Here is a 23,071-nt window from a genome sequence, read left to right as displayed (position 1 = left end):
CATGTGAAAGTGTGTGTGTTTGTGTGTGTGTGTGTGTGTGTGTGTGTGTGTGTGTTTCTCTTGTTGATGCAATTCCAATGATCAAGAGGATTCTGGGAAGATAGCAGAGTAGATCAGAAAATGCCAGGCTCTCCAGATTTTTCTCTCAAACAGGACAAAAATTATCTCAGGGTGAACATAGAACAGTAAAAATAAACAAGAGCTGGGGAAGAACAATGGTACTCATGGAAATCCAAAGAAAGATCCTGGGAAGGAGGTTCAGTTCAAGTGAAATATAAACACTTCCAGTCTAGAACCACAGAAATAGCAAGTGGTGGGAGGACAGCTGGGTTAGTAGGTGGCCTGTCTGCCTTAGCCACAGGAATTTTTCTCCTCTGGGAGTGTGGGGAATCAGATATCTGAGTTGGGGTAAGACTGAGGGAACCTCTGAATTCAGTGGTGCTGGGATGCTGCTGGTTGTGGGCACTTACAGAAGTGAATTCTTGGTCTCAGTTTCAAGACAGGGGGAGAACTGAAGGTTATAGCTGCTGGGAAGATTCTCAGGGACTATGAGCATTTTTAGCATTTTAAGCTGAGGTGTTCTTGTGATTGGTGGAGGAAATATGCTCAGTGGTTGAGTCCGGGAGAAAACTTAAAAAAGAGTGAGTGTATCTCACTCTTAAAAAAAGCCAGAAAAGACAGTTACAATAGACAGCTACTATGGGAATAGAGAAGACTGGGATTCATCTTCAGAGGAGGATAATAAAGAAAAAGAAACAAACCTTTTTGCCTCAAGGAGTAATGTCAAATGTTCATCTGCCCAAAATGAATTCATAAAAGATAAAAATCAAATCATAGAGATTGAAGATTTTTTTAAAAGTACAATTCAAAAAATATATTAGGAAAAACAGTCAACCAAATGGAAAAGGAGATCCAGAATCTTAAGCAACCAAAAGACTTTGAAAATTAAATTTGGGCAAAGGGAAGGCAGTAAAACTACAAGAGACTAAGAAAATAATAAAACAAATTATAAAGAATGAAAACACCTGATCTAGAGAACAGATCTAGAAAAGAAAAAAAGAACAACCTGAAAGTTACAATCAACAAAAGAATCTTGCTACAATAATACAAGAAATAATAAGGAAAATTGTCCTGAAGAGTTAACACAAGAGGGGAAGATAGGAATATCATAGTCAAATTCTGAAATCCTCAGGTTAAGGAGAAAATATGGGCAAAAAAGAAAAAAAGGAAAAAAATGTGTTAAAGAGGGAATAATACTTATATACACATACATATACATACACACATAATATTATTATGTGTCTGGGTATGGGTATAAAAGCCTTCTAAATTGAGAACAAAATAAGAAAGTAAGCGGATCGGGAGGGGACCAGGTAAGAGGATGAGGGACTAGGATGGTGGGGTGGGAGTGGTGAAGGGTGTGTAGGTTAATAGGAATAGGATAAAGAGGAAAAAAACATATGCACTTAGAAGAGTATAAAATTCTTCTAAATTTAGACAGAAACACGAGAGCAAAGGGATAGGGAGGGGGAGAGAATAACAGGGATTGTTGGAGCAAAATGTGGTTAAGGTGGGACAGCTAGTATCTTGAACATCTTTATTTGAAATTCTACATTTTTCTTTAACATAGAATCTGATAAATCTTATGTTTTACTGGCTGGCTCCATGGCATTTAAATTATTGTTTTCTGGTAGTTTACAATATTCTCTCTGTGAACTAGTAGCTCTGGAATATAGCTACAATAATCCTGGGAGTTTTCATTTGGAGATCACTTTTAGGAGATGATTAAGGGTTCTTTCAATTTCTATTTTACCCTCTGCATCTAAGATAGATGAGCAGCTTTCTTTGATAATTTTTTTTTTATTTTTTCAAGGTAATTGGGTTAAGTGATTTGCCCAAAGTCACCATATTTGAACTCAGATCCTCCAGACTCCAGGGCCATTGCTCTATTCACTGCATCACCTAGCTGCCCCTTCTTTGATAATTTCTTTGTTGTACTCAGAAAGCGAGTCAGAGACCACATTCTAAAATCTGGGAGTGGACTTAATTTACCCGGGGATTGCTAGGGTAAAAACCCAAATCTAACAATCCCAAGAATAGAAAGAGCAAGGTTTTTATAGTATTTTGAGGGGTAGGTGTATTGTAAGCAAGCAGGGTACAGAAGCAGAAATAGCAATTAGATGTATTTCCTTGTCAGACTGTTGCATACATGTGACATAGTATAGTTAGGAGGCCAATAAAAGACAGAAGGGAGTCAGGGTCTGCCTTAGGTCTTAACATGTCCTGTGGTACAGGAAAGTCACACAGAAGAGAACAGGGTCAGGGTCTGCCTGTGGAACAGGACAGTCACATACCAGGGAGACTTAAGTTGGGTGGAGTTTACTATCACACAGCTAACACTGCACCTGGAAAGGGGTGGGGGGAGGCAGTTTTAGGAGGAAGCAAGAATATTGCAGAAACAGCAAAAGGATTAGGTTAACAAGAACATTAGGTGAGTCCCAGATAAAATTTATAGTATATCTCATGACCCTCAGGTTCAACTGCTTTAGCCCTGTCAGAATGTTCCCAGACTTAGGGACATTAGTCAAATTGAGAAGCTTCTTGGGTCCCAGAAGTGTCAAGGACCCCCTTTACACAGGGGTTACACAAGTATTAATATTGTGCTTCACACGGAAGATGATGACCAGGCTCTCTTTTGAAATCTTGTCTTTCAAGAAGTCCACAAATACATTAATTTCCTTTTTAATCTCTTTTTTTCAGGTCAGTTGTTTTTTAAATGCGATATTTCACATTTTCTTCTGTTCTTTTTTCATTCTTTGACTTTGTTTTATGATTTCTTAAAGTCTTATGGAATCATTAACTTTCACTTTCCCAATTCTAATTTTTAAAGAATTTTTTCTTTCAGTAAAACTTTTGTATCTCACTTTCTATTTGACCAATTCAGCTTTTTAAAGAGCTCTTCATTTCAGTATACTTTTGAACTACCTTTACCATTTTTCCATTTCTATTTTTAAGATAATATTTTATTTAGTATTTTTGTGCTTTTACCAAGTTTTTAATCTTTTTTTAATCTTCTTTCATCAGTTTTATTCATTTGTTTCTCAAATCTTTTCTCTACCACTCATGTCTTATTTTAATTCTTCCTAGGATTGATATTGAGTTTGGATCCAATTAGCATTTTTTTCTTGAGGTTATTTTTGGTAGCTTTTCTCACATTGTGATCTTCTTCTTAGTTTATGTCTTGGTCCTCCCTGTCACTCTAGCAGCTGTGTGTGTGTGTGGCCAAATTATTTGTTATTGTTGTATACTCATTTTTTTCTTGATAGCAGATAGCATTTTATTCATTGTATTTATACCACTAAGATTTACACATCACTTTATAATTTATATGTACATTGCATTGAATTTTATACCTTACAATAATCTCTGGTTATCTGTAATCCCCCAACTTGGCTACTTGAAGCTTCTTGATAAAGTACAATAATGATATCTGCATCTGCAAGAGCTCTTCCATTTTAGTGTATTTTTAATGCAGAGAAAAGTGTGTGGTCTGTGCGGAAACAATAATGGAGATCTCAAGGATGATTTCACTACAAGGCATGCATCAGTAGCTGTTGGAGCACTGGAATTTGGAAATAGTTGGAAAACAAGTCAAGAATGTTCGGATACAGTAGTTCAAACTTTTCCATGTGATTCTAACCCATACTGTAAAGCATGGGCTTTAAGAAAATGTGGAATCATCAGAGATAGTACCTTTAAAGATTGCCACAGCAAGGTAATAGCTTCATTTTTGTATTATTTACAAAGATGTCCTTTCTTGTAGCAGAGAAAACTGATAAAATATTCTGTTTAGGTTGATCCTGATGCTTACTATACTGCATGTTTGGAAGAAGCCTGTGCATGTGATATGGAAGGAAAATATCTTGGGTTCTGTACTGCTGTGGCCATGTATGCAGAAGCTTGTAGTGCAGTTGGAGTTTGTATCTCTTGGAGAAAGCCAGACCTTTGCCGTAAGCAAAATTACAGACTGGCATAACCAATTTAAACAGATTTTTACCAAGAACTATTCTGCTAGACAAAGTATTCTTTAAAATAATCACACTGTTTAAAAATTATTCTGTATTAGAAATGAAATGTTACCTATTTGAGTAATTATTTGTTTTGTGGCAACATAGTTTGACATAATGGTACTAGTTCACATTTTCAGTTTTCATTGCTCTTATTCCATGAGAATACCTGAATGTTAAGAAATATATATATATATATATATATATATATGTACATATATATATATCTATATATATACCTATGTATGTACAAGCATAAGTCATATCAATAATTGCTATTTCTACAAATTATAATATTAATTTATACAGTCCTGTATCTCTGAACTTCTACCATAAGAAGTGAATTCCATTACATTTCTTTTTGCAAAGCAATAGGGTTAAGTGACTTGCCTAAGATTACACAGCTGATTAAGTATCTGAGGGTGGATTTGAACTCAGGTCCTCCTAAACCTAGGGCCAGTGCTCTATCCACTGCACCTTCAGCCGCCCCTCCATTATATCTCTTTAAAAGTTAAAGCTATTTGAAATCTCTTCTATAATTCAATTCAACAAACATTTGATAAGTGCAGATTAGGTGCCCTGTACTGTGCTAGAACTTGAGAATAAAAAAAGGAAAATATGAGTTAGTTTCTGCCATCAAATTGAACACAAGTAAATACAAAATAGTACAAAATAATTACAAGAGTGGTAATATCTGGATAATCTAGAATGTTCTAATGTAGAAGATAGCACCTGATAGGCATATAATCTTATAATAGATGTCATAAAAATTAGCCATTTTTGAGATGGAAAAATTCAGTCCAGATGTATGGGGGGAAATAGGAGGGAGATTTTTGTAAGGATGTGAAGCAGAAGACAAAATGCTTTTTACAGGAGTAGGTTGAATGGTCAACTAGTTATGAGATTTTTTCCCTATGGTCAAAGGAAAGTTCAGTTTTTTTCATACAATAAGGTATTGCAAAGATGCAAGTAAAAAAAAAACTTTAAAACATCTTTAGAACATCCTATATTTACTCTTTGGGTTTTTAAACATTAGCTCCACTTAGAAAATGAAGTCAGAGAAATTGACTAGGAATGAATGAGATACTGTTTAAATTCATTATCTCTCTCATGTGAAAACTTATTTGAAAAATCTATTTTGATAAAATGAAAAAATTAAAGCTTTTCTCTTCTTAAGTGAAAGTAATTAAGCACAATTCAATTGCAGCTGTCTATTGTGATTTTTACAATGCCCCTGGTGAATGTAGCTGGCATTATGAACCCTGCGGAACAGTGAAAGCAAAAACATGCAAAGATCACCTTATTGGCCAAAAATTTGCTACTCTTTTGGAAGGTAAGGAATTTTTGGATAGCTTCCCCTGGAGCAACCAAAAGGGGTACATTGCTTTATAAAGCTGTAAGATGCCATATACAATTTATTTACAAAAAAATCTGTTTTGCTTTTTTCCTAACAATAGGTAAGAAATAAATAATTTTTTGCATTTCAGAAAGTAATAATAATTAGAATTTGTGTAGTGCAAGATTTGCAAAATGATTTACATAAGTTATCATTTTTTATCTTGATTGTTTCCTTTTACAGATAGAAAATTAACTAGTCATTGTTTCAGATAATATTCAAACTCATGACGTCCTGACTCCAAATCCAACACCCTATCAATCACTTAGTTGTCAAATGGATGAATTCTGTCTGTAATAAATTCATTAAGGAAAACAAAAGAAATTACAACGGCCCAGTCATCCTACCCTGAATTACTATTCCTAGAACATTTTCATTGGAAACTGATATGACAGAAAATTAAACTAGCTGATATCAAGGATTTAAAAACCATACACACTTTCAATTAATTTTTTTATCTTCCATATTTGCCTCTGTAAGCTATAGCTAATATTCAGAATGATGACACTGTCATACTTCCAAATTCTCAATCATAAAAAAGCTCTGAATTGTATTCAATATATTTACTGTGACTTTTGGAAGAGTTGTCAAGGATACTGAAAATGAAAAAAAGACTTTTACCTATCTTTTACTCAAAATTAAATTATTTATATTCTAATTAATTGAAGTTTGAAGGAAAGGCTCAGTCTGAGTCCTTTTGCTGTAATAAGCTTTCCTAATGTATGTGGAGTCTTAATATCTTAACATTACCTGTATTTGTCAATGGAAAACTGATACACTCAATAGAGTTGCACTTAATTTAAAAATTTTCATACACAGGTTGCTATGCCAAATGCCCTGACAGTGCTCCATATCTGGATGAAAATACCATGAAGTGTGTCAGTTTATCAGAGTGCAGCTGCTTCTACAATGATGTAATACCAGCAGGTGGAATAATTGAAAATGAATGTGGAAGAACATGGTACAGTGCCTATTACTACTCCAATATTCAGTTCTCCAACTATAGGGAACAGAGTGGTAGATTGTTGTTAGGAGACCCAGATTTGAATCCATCCTCTGGCATTGTCATTTAAAATCTCCAATACTTAATTTATGAGTGACTTACAATATTGATGCAAAAGGCTTCCCACAGAAATGGAATCTCCCTAACATTCTAACTTTATTTTGGATAACTGAACATAAACCATAGCTAAGATGGTTCTCACTACCTAGAATTTTCTCTACTGTTCTAGTTCTTGAAACCATGATACAAAGTGACTATTAATCTAAGTATCTAAGATGTGAGTAGCATAGAAAAATGAACCAAAATTCACAAAAGTATCATTCAATATAATCAAATTACATCATCCATGTAATCAAATTTTCATGGGTGACATCTTCAGCACCTCCAATACTAATTTTTCTTTATTTTCTTCTGAGTATAGAAAATGCCTGAAAAAGGTAAAGGAATAGAAATGTCATGGCAGATTCAGATCCTAAACCAAAAGATAATATTGTTTCCTTATTTTTAATTGCTCTCTTGAGATTATTATGGAAACAGCTATGTATATGATAAATAGTGCAGGCATATGCTTGTCATTTTCAATTAGAAAATTCATAAAATCATGTCAGTTTTTAAATCAGTTTTTAGCTGTATATTTCTTGAAGATTTATTTCATTAGATGAACTTTTCAAATATTATTTCAGTGGTACTGAATACTAGAGACAGATCACAAAAAAAATCAGCTAAACATGTATATGAGGTAAAGGAAAACAAATACAATGACATATTTCATCACAAACAAAAGAAAGTTGAAAATGAAGAAGCTAAATACATGTCCTTATCTTTATTTTAAATTATCTCTTTTTAACAAAGATCATCTATTGAAATAACTAGAAATTTTATGTGATTCCTTCAGGGTTAAGAGCAAACTATTGCTGGCATTTTGAAGATAGGGGGCTTCAGCTGTATTTCAGTATAAAGTGAAAAGTTAGTTTTTGATTGCGATATAGCAATGTGATAGTACATATTCTAACCTTTTGTGAGTAACAATGTTAAATATAATGGTTATTTTTTAAAATTTAATTTACAGTTCTTGCATAGCAGGACAACTGCAGTGCAGTGGTGAGTAATTGCATTTTTATTGCAATTGATTTACTCCAATTGAGTAATTTTCCCCATCAAAAATTCACACATTGTAGAAAAATGCACACTATTTTATCATATACAGTAAAAAGCATTGTAAAGACAAAATTAAAAGTAGACATGCACATGATTTACAATTTAGCTCTGCTACCTGTTTACCAGTGTCCTGTATTCTGCTTCCAAAAGTCTTTTTCCTCCCTAGCATCACTACTTTATTCTGGGTAATGGACAGCATGAAATATTTCTGAAATGTTCTACCCACCTAGGATTCTCCCTACTGAACTAACTATGGAAACCATGATAAAAAAGCTAAGGGTCTATCAATCTAAATATTCTGGGATGTGAGTGAGGAACAGCATAGAAAAAATGACTAATCCACAAATGCATCATTCAAGAGTGACATGCTTAAAAGTGACAAAACCTTTTAGGTAACATTTTCAGGAGCTCTATATTACTTTATTTTCTCCTGATTACAGAAAATTCCATATGTAAAGGAATAGTAGAAATAGAAATGTCATGGCTGATTCAGTTCCTAAACCAAAGGATAATAATTTTTCATTACTTTTAATGGCTCTCTTATGGTTATTACAGGTAAATGTTTAGCATATTTTCCCCAAGCACTTTTAAGTTTGCTATTACATATGATTTTCAGAAGAAAAGTCAAAGTGGCTAGTTATTTGAATCAATGTAGTGAAAGAGAATTATTTAGCAAAAACTAGCAATAAATGGGAAAGATAATAAGAGATCATTATATTTTGTATATTTAAAATATGTGCTAACTACTTTTCAGTTTAAGATTTCTAATTAATCACTATTAGATAGAATTCAGAATTCTACACCAGAAATTTGCCCCCTAGTAAACACCAAAATAAAAATTTCCAATGAAGTAAACTTTTTTGAGTTGTTAAAACAGTGGAGTGCAATTTGATATCATAGAAATAACAGCCATTGACATAATTTCCCCCCAAACAGTAATTTAGCTAATTTTAAACTATAGGATCATTTCAAGTTGGTTTGACAGAATGTAGCTTTAAACTTGAATAAGATCTATATTTAAATCAAAGACATCAATTATTTATAGATTATTTGATTTAATAATGATTGGTATTAGAAGGAATATGAGAGTCAGTAATGTGAATTAGCAAATTTGAGGTTTAATCTCAGTTCTCTTCACCAATTTGACTATAACATGGTCTATAAAGTTTCAGTGAGAATAAATTAGAAAAAAAGTTAATTTGAAAATTTCAGAAAATTTGAGATTAATACATAAATCTAGTGAATTGGTGTGACATTGTACAAAAGACTCTGAATTTGAACAAGGAATCCTGAATTCAGATCTTTGTTTTGTAATTGTTGATTGTAGGACCTTAAGCAATTTGATTAACTCCTCTAGGTTACAATTTTTTCCTTGTATATGAAAAGATTAGAAAACTCTAAATATATAATCCATTGTATTGCTTATAATAATTTCAATTAAAAACATGTTTGGCAGTCTAATAAAAAATGAAAATTTTCTATAACTGAGTTTTAAAAAACTAGTAAATAATTCCCATGCTTGGTTATGTGATTCTAAATAGTGGAAGCTCTAAAAATGCAAAAGTTTTGGAGATGTCCATCTGAAAGGCAGTTTTGTTTTGCCTTTCAGGACAGAGATCAAGTTCAGGTATTTTCCACAATTTTTCACAAAGAATATATTCAAGTAATTCCTTTCCCACAAATATGAGCTTTCCTTAACAGCCTATAATACAGGAAGAAGTAAAATATTAAGTACCCAAAACAAATAAAACTGATGTGCCTAGAAATATTTTTAGAAGACTGTACCCAGATAAACTGAGTCAACCAGAATTATAGATCAGACTTGGAGATAGGTGAATAATATATAAATAAGCAAAAAATAGGAAAAAAATGATAAACTGAGAAAAATTTCATTTTATGTACTATACATTTGATTTTAATTGAATCTACATAAGAGTTTATCATAAATCAATGGCCAGGTAAATGGATGCAAGATGAAATTGCTAACCAACCACACAATTCCTTAGTGCTCAAGGTTTTCTTTTTTTTAAATTAAGGTAATGAGATTAAGTGACTTGACAAAGGTTACACAGCTAGGCAATTATTAAATATCTGAGTCTGGATATTTAACTCAGGTCTTCCTGACTCCAGGGCCAGTGTTCTATCCACTGTGTTACCCAGTTGCTCCCTTAGGGCCTAATGTTAACCAAGTCAAGCAAGTAGTGTGGATTTATTCCTTCAAATGATTAAGTCAGTGTTTCACGCATGCACATAGTGTCATATACTCATATACTCATACACATCTTAACAACAAAGTGCTACTTTTACCAGCTTCCTCATTAGATTTTCATTTTATCTACTCCTAGATGCAGTCACATCTATAGGAGGCAATGGAACAAACAGAGCTGAAATCACCCCAACAGTAAGGTCAACATCTGAAAGCAGCAGTTTCAAAACAGTTAATCAAGGTGAGTGATATATGAAAAATCTTCGGGGACTTTGGTATCCCCTTTGGAAAGGCTTTCAATTTCTCTAGATGAAAGCCTAAGCAAGATTCTCTTGAGGTATTATGTATTTAATTCTGCATTTTTGATTTTGTAAGCTCCAAATGGCAGATAGCCCAAAGATGTAAAATAGCTATGGTGACAGTTATGTAACATTTTCACATTCCAGGTTGAAAGAGTCAGTTGATTCTTTGGAGTACATTCAAAATACATGTACCATGTGACTTTCATGCTCTTCTAAGCCTTTCCTTCTTCTCTCTTTTTATTTTTGCGGTTGGTAATTATTAAGTGTCCAAGGTCGAATTTGAACTCAGGTCCTCCTGACTCCAGGGCCAGTTCTCTGTACACTGTGCCACCTGGCTGCCCCCTTTCATTCTTCTCTTAAGATAATATCAAGGGCACCTAGGTGGCACAATGGAAAGAGCCACCAAACCTGGGGTCAAGAAGACTCCAGCTGTATGGGCAATTCATTCTTAACCCCTTAGCCTTGAACTAAAAAAAAGAAATTAAAAATGAAGTCCACGAGAATTTCTTAAACCTTTAAACCTTTTCTGAAAATTTTCACAAGGGGGAATGGAGAACTTAATGCAGGTCCTCGGGAGGCAAAAGAAATTCAGTTAACTAGTTAAACCTGTTTTGCTGGTCTTTCATGATTTAGCTTTTCCTTTCCTTTCAATAATAAGTGAAGGTAATACTATTGTTGTTTGTAATCCTTTTTCATTCAGGTCTGTTTTCAAATTTGCTTTGTTGAGCAAGGATGACAGTAGAATAATGTTACACACAGACATGTACATATACAGAAATACAGACAAAGAGACACAAAAACAAAGACAAAAAAGACACTGCTATACAAAGGCAGAAAAGATTTGAATCATCCAGGTGCTACCTTGCTTCAGGAATAACTTGTAAGAGATTTCTGAACAATCACCACATGTACATTATATATTAAATCATGAAGGAACAACAGGATCATCTTCAGTGACAAATGATAATTCTCGAAATCTAGGCAAAAGTATTTTTGCAAACATTGGATCAACATCATCCTCTTGTTGGTACCACATAAAAATTAATGGATTTAGGAGAGGAATATTGTTTAACAAGGCACACATAATAAGGCTGCTCAGGTATGGAAGAAAAATGGAACCTAAATTATCTGCAACACATCCCTGTTCAGGACTGGCTTACAGGTGATCTGCACAACTGAATTTTGTGCAAATTACTGCAGGTACAAGGGGATCAAATTCGGTGGCAAATGACAATTCCAAAAGTCAGGAACAAGGTAATTATTCAAGCATTAACTAAAGGTTTCGTGAGAAACAATTTCCTTACCAGTGAACACACAGAATATGACTGCTCTGGTCATATAGACTCAAGAAACTAAAGAATTTGAGATACACGCCAAAAGGTCTTACCTCTTCCTGAACTAGTTGACCATTTCATGCCTTGTTCCTTATTTTCAGAAGCCACGCTGGCTCCAGGAAGCAGTGGAACAAATAGAGCTGTATCCACCACAAAGGGAAGATCATCACAAGGGACCAGTAGTTCTAGAGGAGTCAATGAAGGTGAGTGGCATTTTAGAAATCTCAACTTCTGGGCAAAAAGGAGATATTCTTGTTCATCTGACTTTGGATAAAACCTCAGTCATTGGACCACTTCATGCAAGAATACTCACATTTCTGGTTGATACTTGAGTCAATTGCCTCAAATGCTGTAGGTTGCTTCAAAGGCAACAGCTAAACTCAATGGAACACATCAGTGTCTTTTTGCCCAATTTACGTATCTGTGTCCTTGATGGGCAATGGGCAATTCCCTAAGAGAAGGAAAAAGCTGGACAGCATTGAAGGAGACCTTCACTGAATATAGGAACCGTGATGATTACATTCTGTTAGCTGATAGCAACAAGGCCTTTCATTCTCTGAACCATTATTGGCAGTTCTCCTATATCTCCAGATGATGATTACATTTTGATTCCTCCGAGGAGACATTTTTCTCATTCTAAATAGTCTCCACATAACAGCAATCTCAGAGCTTCTGTTCTTCTATGTCTAAATTTCTTGACTCATTTTCCTCTACCTTGGACACGGGGGCTATCTCTCTCTATGTCCATACCATTATAACTTCCCCCCACTCCTTACTTGATATCAAGTCTATTATTTTCCTCAAATCTCAACTGGGAATAAGTCTCTTAAGTCAGATCCCCCCCCCCACACACACACACTCACACACACATAAACAAAAACAGACACAAATACACAAAGATACACACACACACACTCACACAGAGACAAACTCAAAAAAATTCACGCAAAGCCACAAACTCACAGAAGAAGAAGAAGCGCACGTGCATTCTGCCCTCAAAGAATTCCACAAACACACTTATCATCCACTTGAATTGAGACCAGCTGATGTGTGATCTCAGAAAAGTCTTCCCATATGACTCTTGTTCTAATTTCTGCAGGCACAAAAGGATCAGCCTCAGTGACAAATGAAAATTCCAGAAATCCAGACCAAGGTAACTTTCCAGGCTTTGACCCAAGCACTCCCATTTGTTGTTCGTGTTAAAATCTCATTGATTTATGAGAAGCATATTGCTTACCAAGTTATACATACGATGGTTTCTCAGGTCCATTAGACAAAGGGTCCTCGCAGTCCACTGAGATAGGTCCCTTACTGGGAATGGCTTGCTGGGTATCTCAGAACCACTTTGACATCTGAATTTTATGCTAATTCTTGCAGCCACAAGAGGATCAACTTCAGTGATAAATGACAATTCCAAAAGTCCAGGCCAAGGTAATTAGGCAAGCATCATGGCTCTCTAAGAGGCAATTTGCTTACCAGGGCACATGCAGAATAGGGCTTCTCTGGTCATATAGACCCAAAGAACTCTAAGGAAACAGAGATACATGCTGGATGGTCTTAACTCTTCCTGAACTAAGTTGACCATTTTATGCCTTGCTTCTTATTTTCAGTAGCCACGCTGGCTCCAGGAAGCAATGGAACCAATAGAGCTGTATCCACCACAATCAGAGGGTCATCACCAGGCACCAGTAGTTCTAGTAGATTCAATGAAGGTGAGTGGCATTGTAGACATCTCATCTTCAGGGTAAACATGAGATCTTATTCCTCTGTCTTTGGATTAAACCTCAGTCATGGGAGCACTTCATGCAAGAATACTCACATTTCTGGTTGACATTCTGGTCAATTGCCTCAAATGCTCTGGGCTCCTTCAAAGGCAACAGCTAAACTCAATGGATTACATTAGTGTATTTTTAGTAAATTTACATATCCATGTATTTGATGTCAAATTGGCCATTCCCTGAGAGAAGGAAAAAGCTGGACTGCATTGAAGGAGACCTACATTGAATTTAGGAACTGTGATGATTATATTTTGTTGACTGATAGCAACATTGCCTTTGCTTCTCTTAGCCATTATTAGCAGGTTTCCTATCTCTCCAGAAGATAATTACATTTTGATTCCACACAGGAAACATATTTCTTTTTCTAAATAGGCTCCACCTAACTGCAGTCTCTGAGCTTTTGTTATTGTATGACTTAATTTCTTGACTCATTCTTCCTGGAACTTGGACACAGGGGCTATCGCTATCAGTTTCAAAGGGTTATAACTGCCTCCCCCTCTTCTTCCTCTACATCAAGTCTATGCTTTTCCTCAATCCCCAACTGGGAAGAAGTCCTTTAAATAAGAACCCCACATGCACACACGCACACAAACACATACACACACAAACACATATGCACACCCTCACACAGAGACAAAGTCAAAAAAATTCAAGCAAAGACACAAACTCACAGAAGCAAAAGCACATGGGCATGCATGCCCTCAGAGAAATTCACAAAAACACATGTACTCCACTTGATTTGAGACCAGCTGACATGTGATCTCAGAACAATCTTTCCATATCTCTCTTTTGGTAATTTCTTCAGGCACAAGAGGATCATCCTCGGTGACAACTGACAATTCCAAACATCCAAACCAAGGTAGCTTTGCAAGACTTGACTCAAGCTCTCCCACTTGTTCCCAGCTAAAAACTCATGGATTCATGAGAAGAATCGTGCTTACCAATGCACACATAGGAAGGTTACTCAGGTCAGGTAGAAAGAGGAAACTCAAAGGCCACTGAGATATGTCCCTCCTTGGGAATGGCTTACTTGGTAACTTGGAACCAAAATGACATCAGAATTTTGTGCTAATTCTTGCGGGCACAAGAGGATCAAGTTCAGGAACAAATGACAATTCCAAAAATGCCGACCAAAGTAAATATGGAAGCATTAAGAAAAGATTTTGTGAGAGGCAATTGCCTTACCAGAACACACGCAGAATAAGCCTGCTATAATCATATAGACTCAAGGAACTCTAAGTAACATGAGATACAGGCCAAATGGTCTTACTTATTCTTGAACATGACTTGCTTCTTATTTTCAGAAGCCACACCGGCTCCAGGAACCACTGGAACAAATAGAGCTGTATCCACCACAAAGGGAAGATCATCACCAGGGACCAGCAGTTCTAGTGGAGTCAATGAAGGTGAGTGGCATTTTAGATATCTCATCTTCTGGGCAAACAGGAGATCTTCTTGTTCCTCTGTCTTTGGATAAAACCTCAGGCATTGGACAACTTCATTCAAGAATGCTCATGTTTCCTTTTGATATTTGAGTCAATTGCCACAAATACTCTAGGCTGCTTCAAAGGCAACAGCTAAACTCAATGGAGCACATCACTTTCCTTTAGCAAATTTGCATGACCATAGTCCCAGATTACCACTTGCCAGTTCACTGAGAGATGGAAAATACTGGACAGCATTCATTGATACCTTCATTCAATTTGAGAACTGTGATGATTACTTTCAGTTGCCTGTCAGCAAGAATGCTTTGGCTTCTCGGAGCCATTATTGGTAGTTTTTCTATCGCTACAGAGGATGATTACACTTTGATTCATCACCAGAGACATTTCTCTATTTTCTAATTTGCTGCACATATCTACAATTCCTCAACTTTTGTTCTTCTCTGTCTAATCTTCTTTTTACTCATTCTTTCTCTTAATTGGATACTAGAGCAATATCTCTAAATGTCTATGAAGCTATAGCTCCCCTACTTCTACCTCTTCTTCATGGATTTGTATAAACTCATTCTGAAATAGTTGACCACTGCATGCCTTGCTTCCTATTTTCAGAAGCCACGTGGGCTCCAGGAAGCAGTAGAACAAACAGAGCTGTATCCACCACAATCGGAGGGTCATCACCAGGGACCAGTAGTCCTAGTGGAGTCAATGAAGGTGAGTGGCATTATAGACATCTCATCATCAGGGCAAACAAGAGATCTTGTTCCTCTGTCTTTGGATAAAACCTCAGTCATGGGCGCACTTCATGCATGCACATTTCTGATTGATATTCGAGTCCATTGCCATAAATGCTCTTGGCTCCTCAAAGGAAACAGCTAAACTCAATAAGAGCACATCAGTGTCTTTTTGCCCAATTTACATATCTGTGTCCTTGATGGCCAAATGGCCATTCCCTGAGAGAAGGAAAAAGCTGGAAAACATTGAAGGAGACCTTCAGTAAATTTAGGAATTCTGATGATTACATTTTATTGGCTCATAGCAACATTACCTTTGATGCTCTGAGCCATTATTAGCAGTTTTCCTATCTCTCCAGATGATAATTATGTTTTGATTACTCAGAGGAGATAATTTTCTTTTTTCTAAATAGGCTCCACCTATCTGCAATCTTTGAGCTTTTTTCTTCTTTGACTAAATTTCTTTACGGGCTATATCTTTCAATTTCCAGAGTTATAACTGCCCCCACTTTTTCTTCTGCATCAATTCTATTCTTTTCCTCAATCCTCAACCGAGAAGAAGTCCTTTAAATCAGAACTCAATGCACAGACACATATACACAGACACACAAACAGACACAAATACACAAACACACACACGCACACTCACACAGAGACACAATCATAAAACACAAGCAAAGACGCAAAGTCAGAGAAGCAAAAGCACATGGTTATGCATGCACTCACAGAAATCGACAAACACACGTGTAGTCCAATTGAATTGAGACCAGCAGATGTGTGATCTCAGAAAAGTCTGCCCATAAGACTCTTGTGCTAATTTCTTTTTTTAATTTTTATTAAAGATATTATTTGAGTTTTACAGTTTTCCCCCAATCTTGCTTCCCTCCCCCCACCGCCACCCCACAGATAGCACTCCGTCATTCTTTACTTTGTTCCAATGTTGTACCTCAATCCAAATTGGGTGTGATGAGAGAAAAATCATATCCGTAAAGAGAACAGAATTCTCAGAGGTAACCAGATCAAACCATTAAGACATCTGGGTTTTTTTTTTCTGAATTAAAGGGAATAGTCCTTGTACTTTGTACAAACTCCACAGCTCTTTATCTGGATACAGATGGTACTCTCCTTTGCAGACAGCCAAAAATTGTTCCCAATTGTTGCGCTGATGGAATGAGCAAGTCCTTCAAGGTTGAACATCACTCCCATGTTGCTGTTAGGGTGTACAGTGTTTTTCTGGTTCTGCTCATCTCACTCAGCATCAGTTCATGCAAATCCCTCCAGGTTTCCCTGAAATCCCGTCCCTCCTGATTTCTAACAGAACAATAGTATTCGATGACATACATATACCACAGTGTGCGAAACCATTCCCCAATTGAAGGACATTTACTGGATTTCCAATTCTTTGCCACCACAAACAGGGCTGCTATAAATATTTTTGTACAAGTAATGTTTTTACCCTTTTTCCTCATCTCTTCAGGGTATAGACCCAGTATTGGTATTGCTGGGTCAAAGGGTATGCACATTTTTGTTGCCGTTTAGGTGTAGTTCCAAATAGCTCTCCAGAAGGGTTGGATGAGTTCACAGCTCCAACAACAGTGTAATAGTGTCCCAGATTTCCCACATCCCTTCCAACAACGATCATTATCCTTCCTGGTCATACTGGCCAATCTGAGGGGTGTGAGGTGGTACCTCAATGAAGCTTTAATTTGCATTTCTCTAATAATTAATGATTTAGAGCATTTTTTCATATGGCTACGGATTGCTTTGATCTCCTCATCTGTAAATTGCCTTTGCATATCCTTTGACCATTTGTCAATTGGGGAATGGCTTTTTGTTTTAAAAATATGACTCAGTTCTCTGTATATTTTAGAAATGAGTCCTTTGTCAGAATCATTAGTTGTAAAGATTGTTTCCCAATTTACTACTTTTCTTTTGATTTTGATTACATTGGTTTTAACTGTGCAAAAGCTTTTTAATTTAATGTAATCAAAATCATCTAATTGGTTTTTAGTGATGTTCTCCAACTCTTCCTTAGTCATAAACTGTTCCCCTTTCCATAGATCTGACAGGTAGACTAGTCCTTGCTCTTCTAATTTGCTTATAGTATTGTTTTTTATGTCTATGTCCTGTAACCATTTGGATCTTATCTTGGTAAAGGGTGTGAGGTGTTGGTCTAATCTAAGTTTCTTCCATACTACCTTCCAATTATCCCAGCAGTTTTTATCAAAGAGGGAGTTTTTATCCCGGTGGCCTGACTCTTTGGGTTTAACAAACAGCAGATTACTATAATCCTCTCCTGCTTTTACATCTAGTCTATTCCACTGGTCGACCACTCTTTTTCTTAGCCAATACCAAACAGTTTTGATGACTGATGCTTTATAATATAATTTTAGGTCTGGTAGTGCTAAGCCACCTTCATTTGCATTTTTTTTTCATTAAGCTCCTGGCAATTCTTGACTTTTTATTTCTCCATATGAATTTACTTACAATTTTTTATAGCTCATTAAAGTAATTTTTTGGAATTTTGATTGGTAGGCCACTAAACAGATATTTTAGTTTTGGTAGAATTGTCATTTTTATTATATTAGCTCTACCTATCCATGAGCAGTTGATATTTGCCCAGTTATTTAAATCTGATTTGATTTGTGTGAGAAGTGTTTTATAATTGTTTTCAAAAAGATTCTGAGTCTGTCTTGGCAAATAGACTCCCAAGTATTTTACACTGTCTGAGGTTACTTTGAATGGAATTTCTCTTTCTAGCTCTTCCTGCTGTTTCTTGCTAGTCATATATAGGAAAGCTGAGGATTTATGGGAGTTTATTTTATAACCTGCAACTTTGCTAAAATTGCTAATTGTTTCCAGTAGTTTTTTAGATGATTTCTTGGGATTCTCTAGGTGAACCATCCTGTCATCTGTGAATAGTGAGAGTTTTGTCTCTTCCTTCCCAATTCTAATTCCTTTAATTTCTTTTTCTTCTCTAATTGCTGATGCTAACATTTCTAATACAATATTGAATAGTAGTGGTGATAATGGGAACCCTTTTTAACCCCTGATCTTATTGGGAATGCCTCTAGCCTCTCCCCATTGAGTATATAATGCTTGTTGATGGTTTCAGATAGATACTGCTCATTATTTTAAGGTACAGTCCATTTATTCCTACACTCTCTAGTGTTTTTAATAGGAATGGATGCTGTATTTTGTCAAAAGCTTTTTCAGCATCTATTGATATGATCATATGGTTTCTGATAGGTTTGTTATTGATATAATTGAGTATACTAACAGTTTTCCCAACATTGAACCAACCCTACATTCCTGGAATAAATCCTACTTGATCATAATGTATTATCCTAGTGATGACTTGTAGTCGTTTTGCTAAGATTTTATTTAGGATTTTTGCATCTATATTCATGAGGGAAATAGGTCTATAATTTTCTTTCTCTGTTTTAACTCTTCCTGGTTTAGGTAGCAGTACCATATTGGTTTCATAGAAAGAGTTAGGCAGAGTTTCATCTTTCCCTATTTTTCCAAAGAGTTTATATAGGATTGCAGCCAATTGTTGCTTGAATGTTTGGTAGAATTCACTTGTGAATCCATCAGGCCCCGGAGATTTTTTTTAGGGAGTTCACTATTGGCTTGTTGAATTTCTTTTTCTGAGATAGGGTTGTTCAGGTATTTAATCTCTTCTTCATTTAACCTGGGCAACTTATATTTTGTAAATATTCATCCATTTCACTTAGATTATCAAATTTCTTGGCATAGAGTTGGGCAAAATAATTTCAAATTACTACTTTAATTTCCTCCTCTTTGGTGGTGAGTTCACCTTTTTCATTTATAATACTAGCAATTTGTTTTTCTTCTTTCTTTTTTTTAATCAAATTGACCAGTGGTTTATCAATTTTATTGGTTTTTTCATAATACCAACTTTTGGTTTTATTTATTAATTCAATAGTTTTTTTGCTTTCAATTTTATTAATTTCTCCTTTGATTTTTAAAATTTCTAATTTGGTATTTGATTGGGGATTTTTGATTTGTTCTTTCTCTAATTTTTTTAGTTGCATGTTTAGTTCATTGATTTCCTCTTTCTCCAATTTATTAATATAAGCTTTTAGAGCTATAATATATCCCCTGAGAGTTGCTTTGAATGAATCCCATAGGTTTTGGTATGTTGTTTGATTGTTATCATTATCTAGGATAAAATGGTTAATTCTTTCTATAATTTGTTTTTTGGTCCACTCATTTTTTAAGATGAGGTTATTCAGTTTCCAATTTGCTCTGGGTCTGTATCTCCTTGGCCCAGTATTGCATATGACTTTTATTGCATTGTGATCTGAGAAAGATGTATTCACTATTTCTGCCTTTCTACAGTTGATCATCAGGTTTTTATGTCCTAGTATATGGTCAGTTTTTGTATAAGTTCCATGTACTACGGAGAAAAAGGTATATTCCTTCCTATTCCCATTTAGTTTCCTCCATATGTCTACCATATCTAATTTTTCTAACAATTTATTTACCTCCCTAATTTCTTTCTTGTTTGTTTTATGATTTGATTTATCTAGATCTGATAGCCGGAGGTTGAGGTCTCCTACTAGTAGAGTTTTGCTGTCTATGTCTTCCTGTAATTCTTTCAGCTTCTCCTCTAAGAATTTGGGTGCCATCCCACTGGGTGCATATATATTCAATATTGATGTGACTTTATTGTCTACGGTACCTTTTAGGAGGATAAAGTTTCCTTCCTTATCTCTTTTAACGCTATCTATTTTTGCTGCTGCTTTGTCTGAGATAAGGATTGCTACCCCTGCTTTTTTCACTTCAGCTGAAGCAAAATATATTTTGCTCCAACCTTTTACCTTTACTCTATATGTATCTCTCTGCTTCAAATGAGTTTCTTGTAAGCAGCATATTGTAGGATTCTGGTTTTTAATCCACTCTGCTATTTGCTTACATTTTAAGGGAGAGTTCATCCCATTCACATTTAAGGTTATGATTACTAATTTTTTGTTGCCCTCTGTGCTATCTTCCCTCTGTTTGTATTTTCCCCCTTTCCCCCCGTTTTATCCATATTCCCCAGTATTTTGTTTTTGAATACCACCCCCTTCAGTGTGTTTGCCCTCCTATATCACTCCCTCCCCTTTCTTTCCCCTTTCCCTGTTCCCTTCCCTTCCTTTTGTTATTTCCCCTTCTTTCCTCTACTTCCCTTCCCTTTACCTGTCCTCCCTCCCCTTTTCCCCTTTTACTTTTTGAAAAGTTAGATGTTTTATAAGTTAACTGAATATGTGTAGGTTGACTTTAAGCCAAGTCTGATGAGAAGAAGATTCAGGTGTTTCTCCTCTACTCCCTTCTTCCCCTCTATTACCATAGGGTTTTTGTACCTCTTAGTGTAATGAAATTTGTCCCATTCAATCCCCTCCCTCCTCCCATCTCTTTCCTGTCCCCCTTTTTAGGGAGGTATTGTATTTTTTTAGATCATACTATCTAAGTCGTAGAAAATTCTGAGTGTCTGTCCCTTCTAGTTCAGTATATTCTGTTGAATAGAGTCCAAGTTCCTGAGAGTTATTAGAGTCTTTCTCCCCAGTGGAGTTAAAGACAGTTACATTCCATTAGATATCAGTCTCATGGATAGGTCATGGATGTCCAGCATTTCTGGCTAGGTATATTCTCTCTGCTAGAGTTACATTTCTCAGAATTCTCAGGATTTATGAGAGTCTCTACCCCGCCCCCCGCCATGCTGGGATATAGCCAGTTTCATCTTGCTGGATTGCATTTTTTTCTTTTAACCTTTTCATGTGTCTCTTGAACCTCCTGTTTGATATCCAGATTTTCTATTTAACTCTGGTCTTTTCATCAGAAATTTTTGGAATTCTTCCATTTCCTTAAATGTCCATCTTTTTCCCTGGAAGAGAAGGCTCAGCTTTGCAGGGAAGTAGATTCTTGGCTGCATTCCAAGCTCCCGTGCTCTTTGAAATATCTCATTCCAGGCCCTTCGATCCCTTAAAGTTGATGCAGCCAGATCCTGCGTGATCGTTACTGTGGCTCGTTGATATTTAAATTGTTTCTTTTTGGCGGCTTGCAGGATTTTCTCTTTTATCTGATAGTTCTGGAAGTTTGGCCACAACATTCCTTGGTGTTTTCCTTTTAGGATCTTTTTCTGGTGGGGATCGATGTACTCTTTCAATAACTACTTTGCCCTCCGATTCCATGATGTCAGGGCAGTTTTCCATCACTAGATCCTGTAGTATTAAGTCCAGGCTTTTTTTCTCTTCAATGTTTTCAGGAAGTCCTATAATTTTTAGCTTGCCCCTCCTCTATCTATTCTCGAGGTCAGTGGTTTTGTTGATGAGGTATTTCACATTTGCTTCTATTTTTTCTATTTTTTGATTTTGTTTAACTGACTCTTGCTGTCTCGTGGAGTCATTAGTTTCTGTAGACTCCATTATTTTTTTGGGGGAGGAGTTTTCTTCATTAACCTTTTCCAATTGGTCGATTCTACTTTTGAAAGAGCTTTCCATTTGACCAATTGAGGTTTTGAGAGAATTAATTTCTTTTTGCATTTGCTCATTTGAGGATCTGAGAAAATTATTCTCATTTTGCAGGGTATTAATTGTCTCCCCCAAATTTTCCAGTTGATTTTTAAACTCCTTCCTTATTTTTTCAAGGAAGTCTTTCTGTGCTGGAGACCAGATTGTATTCTCCTCAGAGGTTCCAGGTCTGTCTGGGTTGGGGTCTTTCCCTTCCAGGAATTTTTCTATGGATCCACCTTTCCACTGACCCTTCTTCATTATGCTAAAACCTTGAGTTGGGTGGGGCTGGTTCACCTGGGCTTGGGATCTCTAAAGGCTTTACTGAGTGCAGTTTCTCTGGCTGGCCAGTAGGAGGTACTGGTTGCCCTCTCTGGGGTGTCTGTGACCTTGGTTGAGAGGCCTTCTCCCTTTACTTGAGGGAGGGAATTGGGGCTATTGAATTCTTTTGCCTTCAATCAATGGTGGGCTTTACCCTGGCCTGAGGTGATTCCTCAGCTGGGCTTGTTCTTTTGCTCACACACCTGGGCCTGAGGCAATGGAGGCCCAGGCTCAGAGTTTCTCAGACCCGAGGAGCCCAGGGATGGTGTCCGCAGCTGTCCTGCACCATACCTCTCCCCCCGGCCCCTTCCCCAACCTCTGGGGGACAGCCCCAACACCAGCGCCTCTGCTTCCCCGGGGACCCAAGCCCCCTGCGTCCAGCCCCACCGCTGATCCAGTAGGTCTGGCTCTCGGGCCCTCAGACTCCCAGTTCCGATTCAGCTGTTCATCTGGCTGATCTTCCCTGGGAGCTCAGACTCACCTGCTGGTACTCAGCCAAGACTGCTGCGGGAGACGAATCTTGAGGTAGATTTTCTTGTCCTGGCTTTTCTTTCTGGGTTTCCTGGTTCGGATTTCTTTCAAGAGGTTTGTTTCATGTGATAGATGGGGAAGAGATCAGGAGACTTTAGAACTGTGCCTGTCTTCTCTCCGCCATCTTGGCATTCTCTTGTGCTAATTTCTACAGGTACAAAAGTATCATCCTCGGTGACAATCGACAATTCCAGAAATCCAGACCAAGGTAAATTTCCAGGCTTTCATGCAAGCTCTCCAACTTCTTGTTCCCAACTCAAAACTCATGGATTCATGGGAGGCATATT

At 36.5% G+C, this 23,071-nt stretch overlaps 1 protein-coding gene across 21 annotated transcripts in view; it reads left to right on the top strand.

Moving 5' to 3' along the window:
• MUC19 (mucin 19, oligomeric) overlaps positions 1–23,071 on the top strand; it is a 103,190-nt gene that overhangs the window by 20,018 nt on the left and 60,101 nt on the right. For 18 of the 21 annotated variants that reach the window (XM_074194827.1, XM_074194822.1, XM_074194826.1 and 15 more), the window contains exons 13-26: positions 3,536–3,775; positions 3,854–4,010; positions 5,275–5,400; positions 6,283–6,424; positions 7,536–7,567; positions 9,970–10,071; positions 11,568–11,669; positions 12,566–12,619; positions 12,844–12,897; positions 13,077–13,178; positions 14,050–14,103; positions 14,549–14,650; positions 15,296–15,397; positions 22,939–22,992. In XM_074194827.1, the coding sequence (XP_074050928.1) occupies positions 3,536–3,775; positions 3,854–4,010; positions 5,275–5,400; positions 6,283–6,424; positions 7,536–7,567; positions 9,970–10,071; positions 11,568–11,669; positions 12,566–12,619; positions 12,844–12,897; positions 13,077–13,178; positions 14,050–14,103; positions 14,549–14,650; positions 15,296–15,397; positions 22,939–22,992 (1,423 nt within the window). The remainder of the gene's footprint in view (positions 1–3,535; positions 3,776–3,853; positions 4,011–5,274; positions 5,401–6,282; positions 6,425–7,535; positions 7,568–9,969; positions 10,072–11,567; positions 11,670–12,565; positions 12,620–12,843; positions 12,898–13,076; positions 13,179–14,049; positions 14,104–14,548; positions 14,651–15,295; positions 15,398–22,938; positions 22,993–23,071) is intronic. The other 3 variants (XM_074194808.1, XM_074194809.1, XM_074194825.1) reach the window with 3 other exon arrangements.

This window comes from Macrotis lagotis, chromosome 7, assembly GCF_037893015.1.
Source record: "Macrotis lagotis isolate mMagLag1 chromosome 7, bilby.v1.9.chrom.fasta, whole genome shotgun sequence".
In the NCBI taxonomy this organism is placed as follows: domain Eukaryota; kingdom Metazoa; phylum Chordata; class Mammalia; order Peramelemorphia; family Peramelidae; genus Macrotis; species Macrotis lagotis.
The sequence above is the reverse complement of the archived record's forward strand: the minus strand, read 5'-3'. Positions and strand labels throughout refer to the sequence as shown.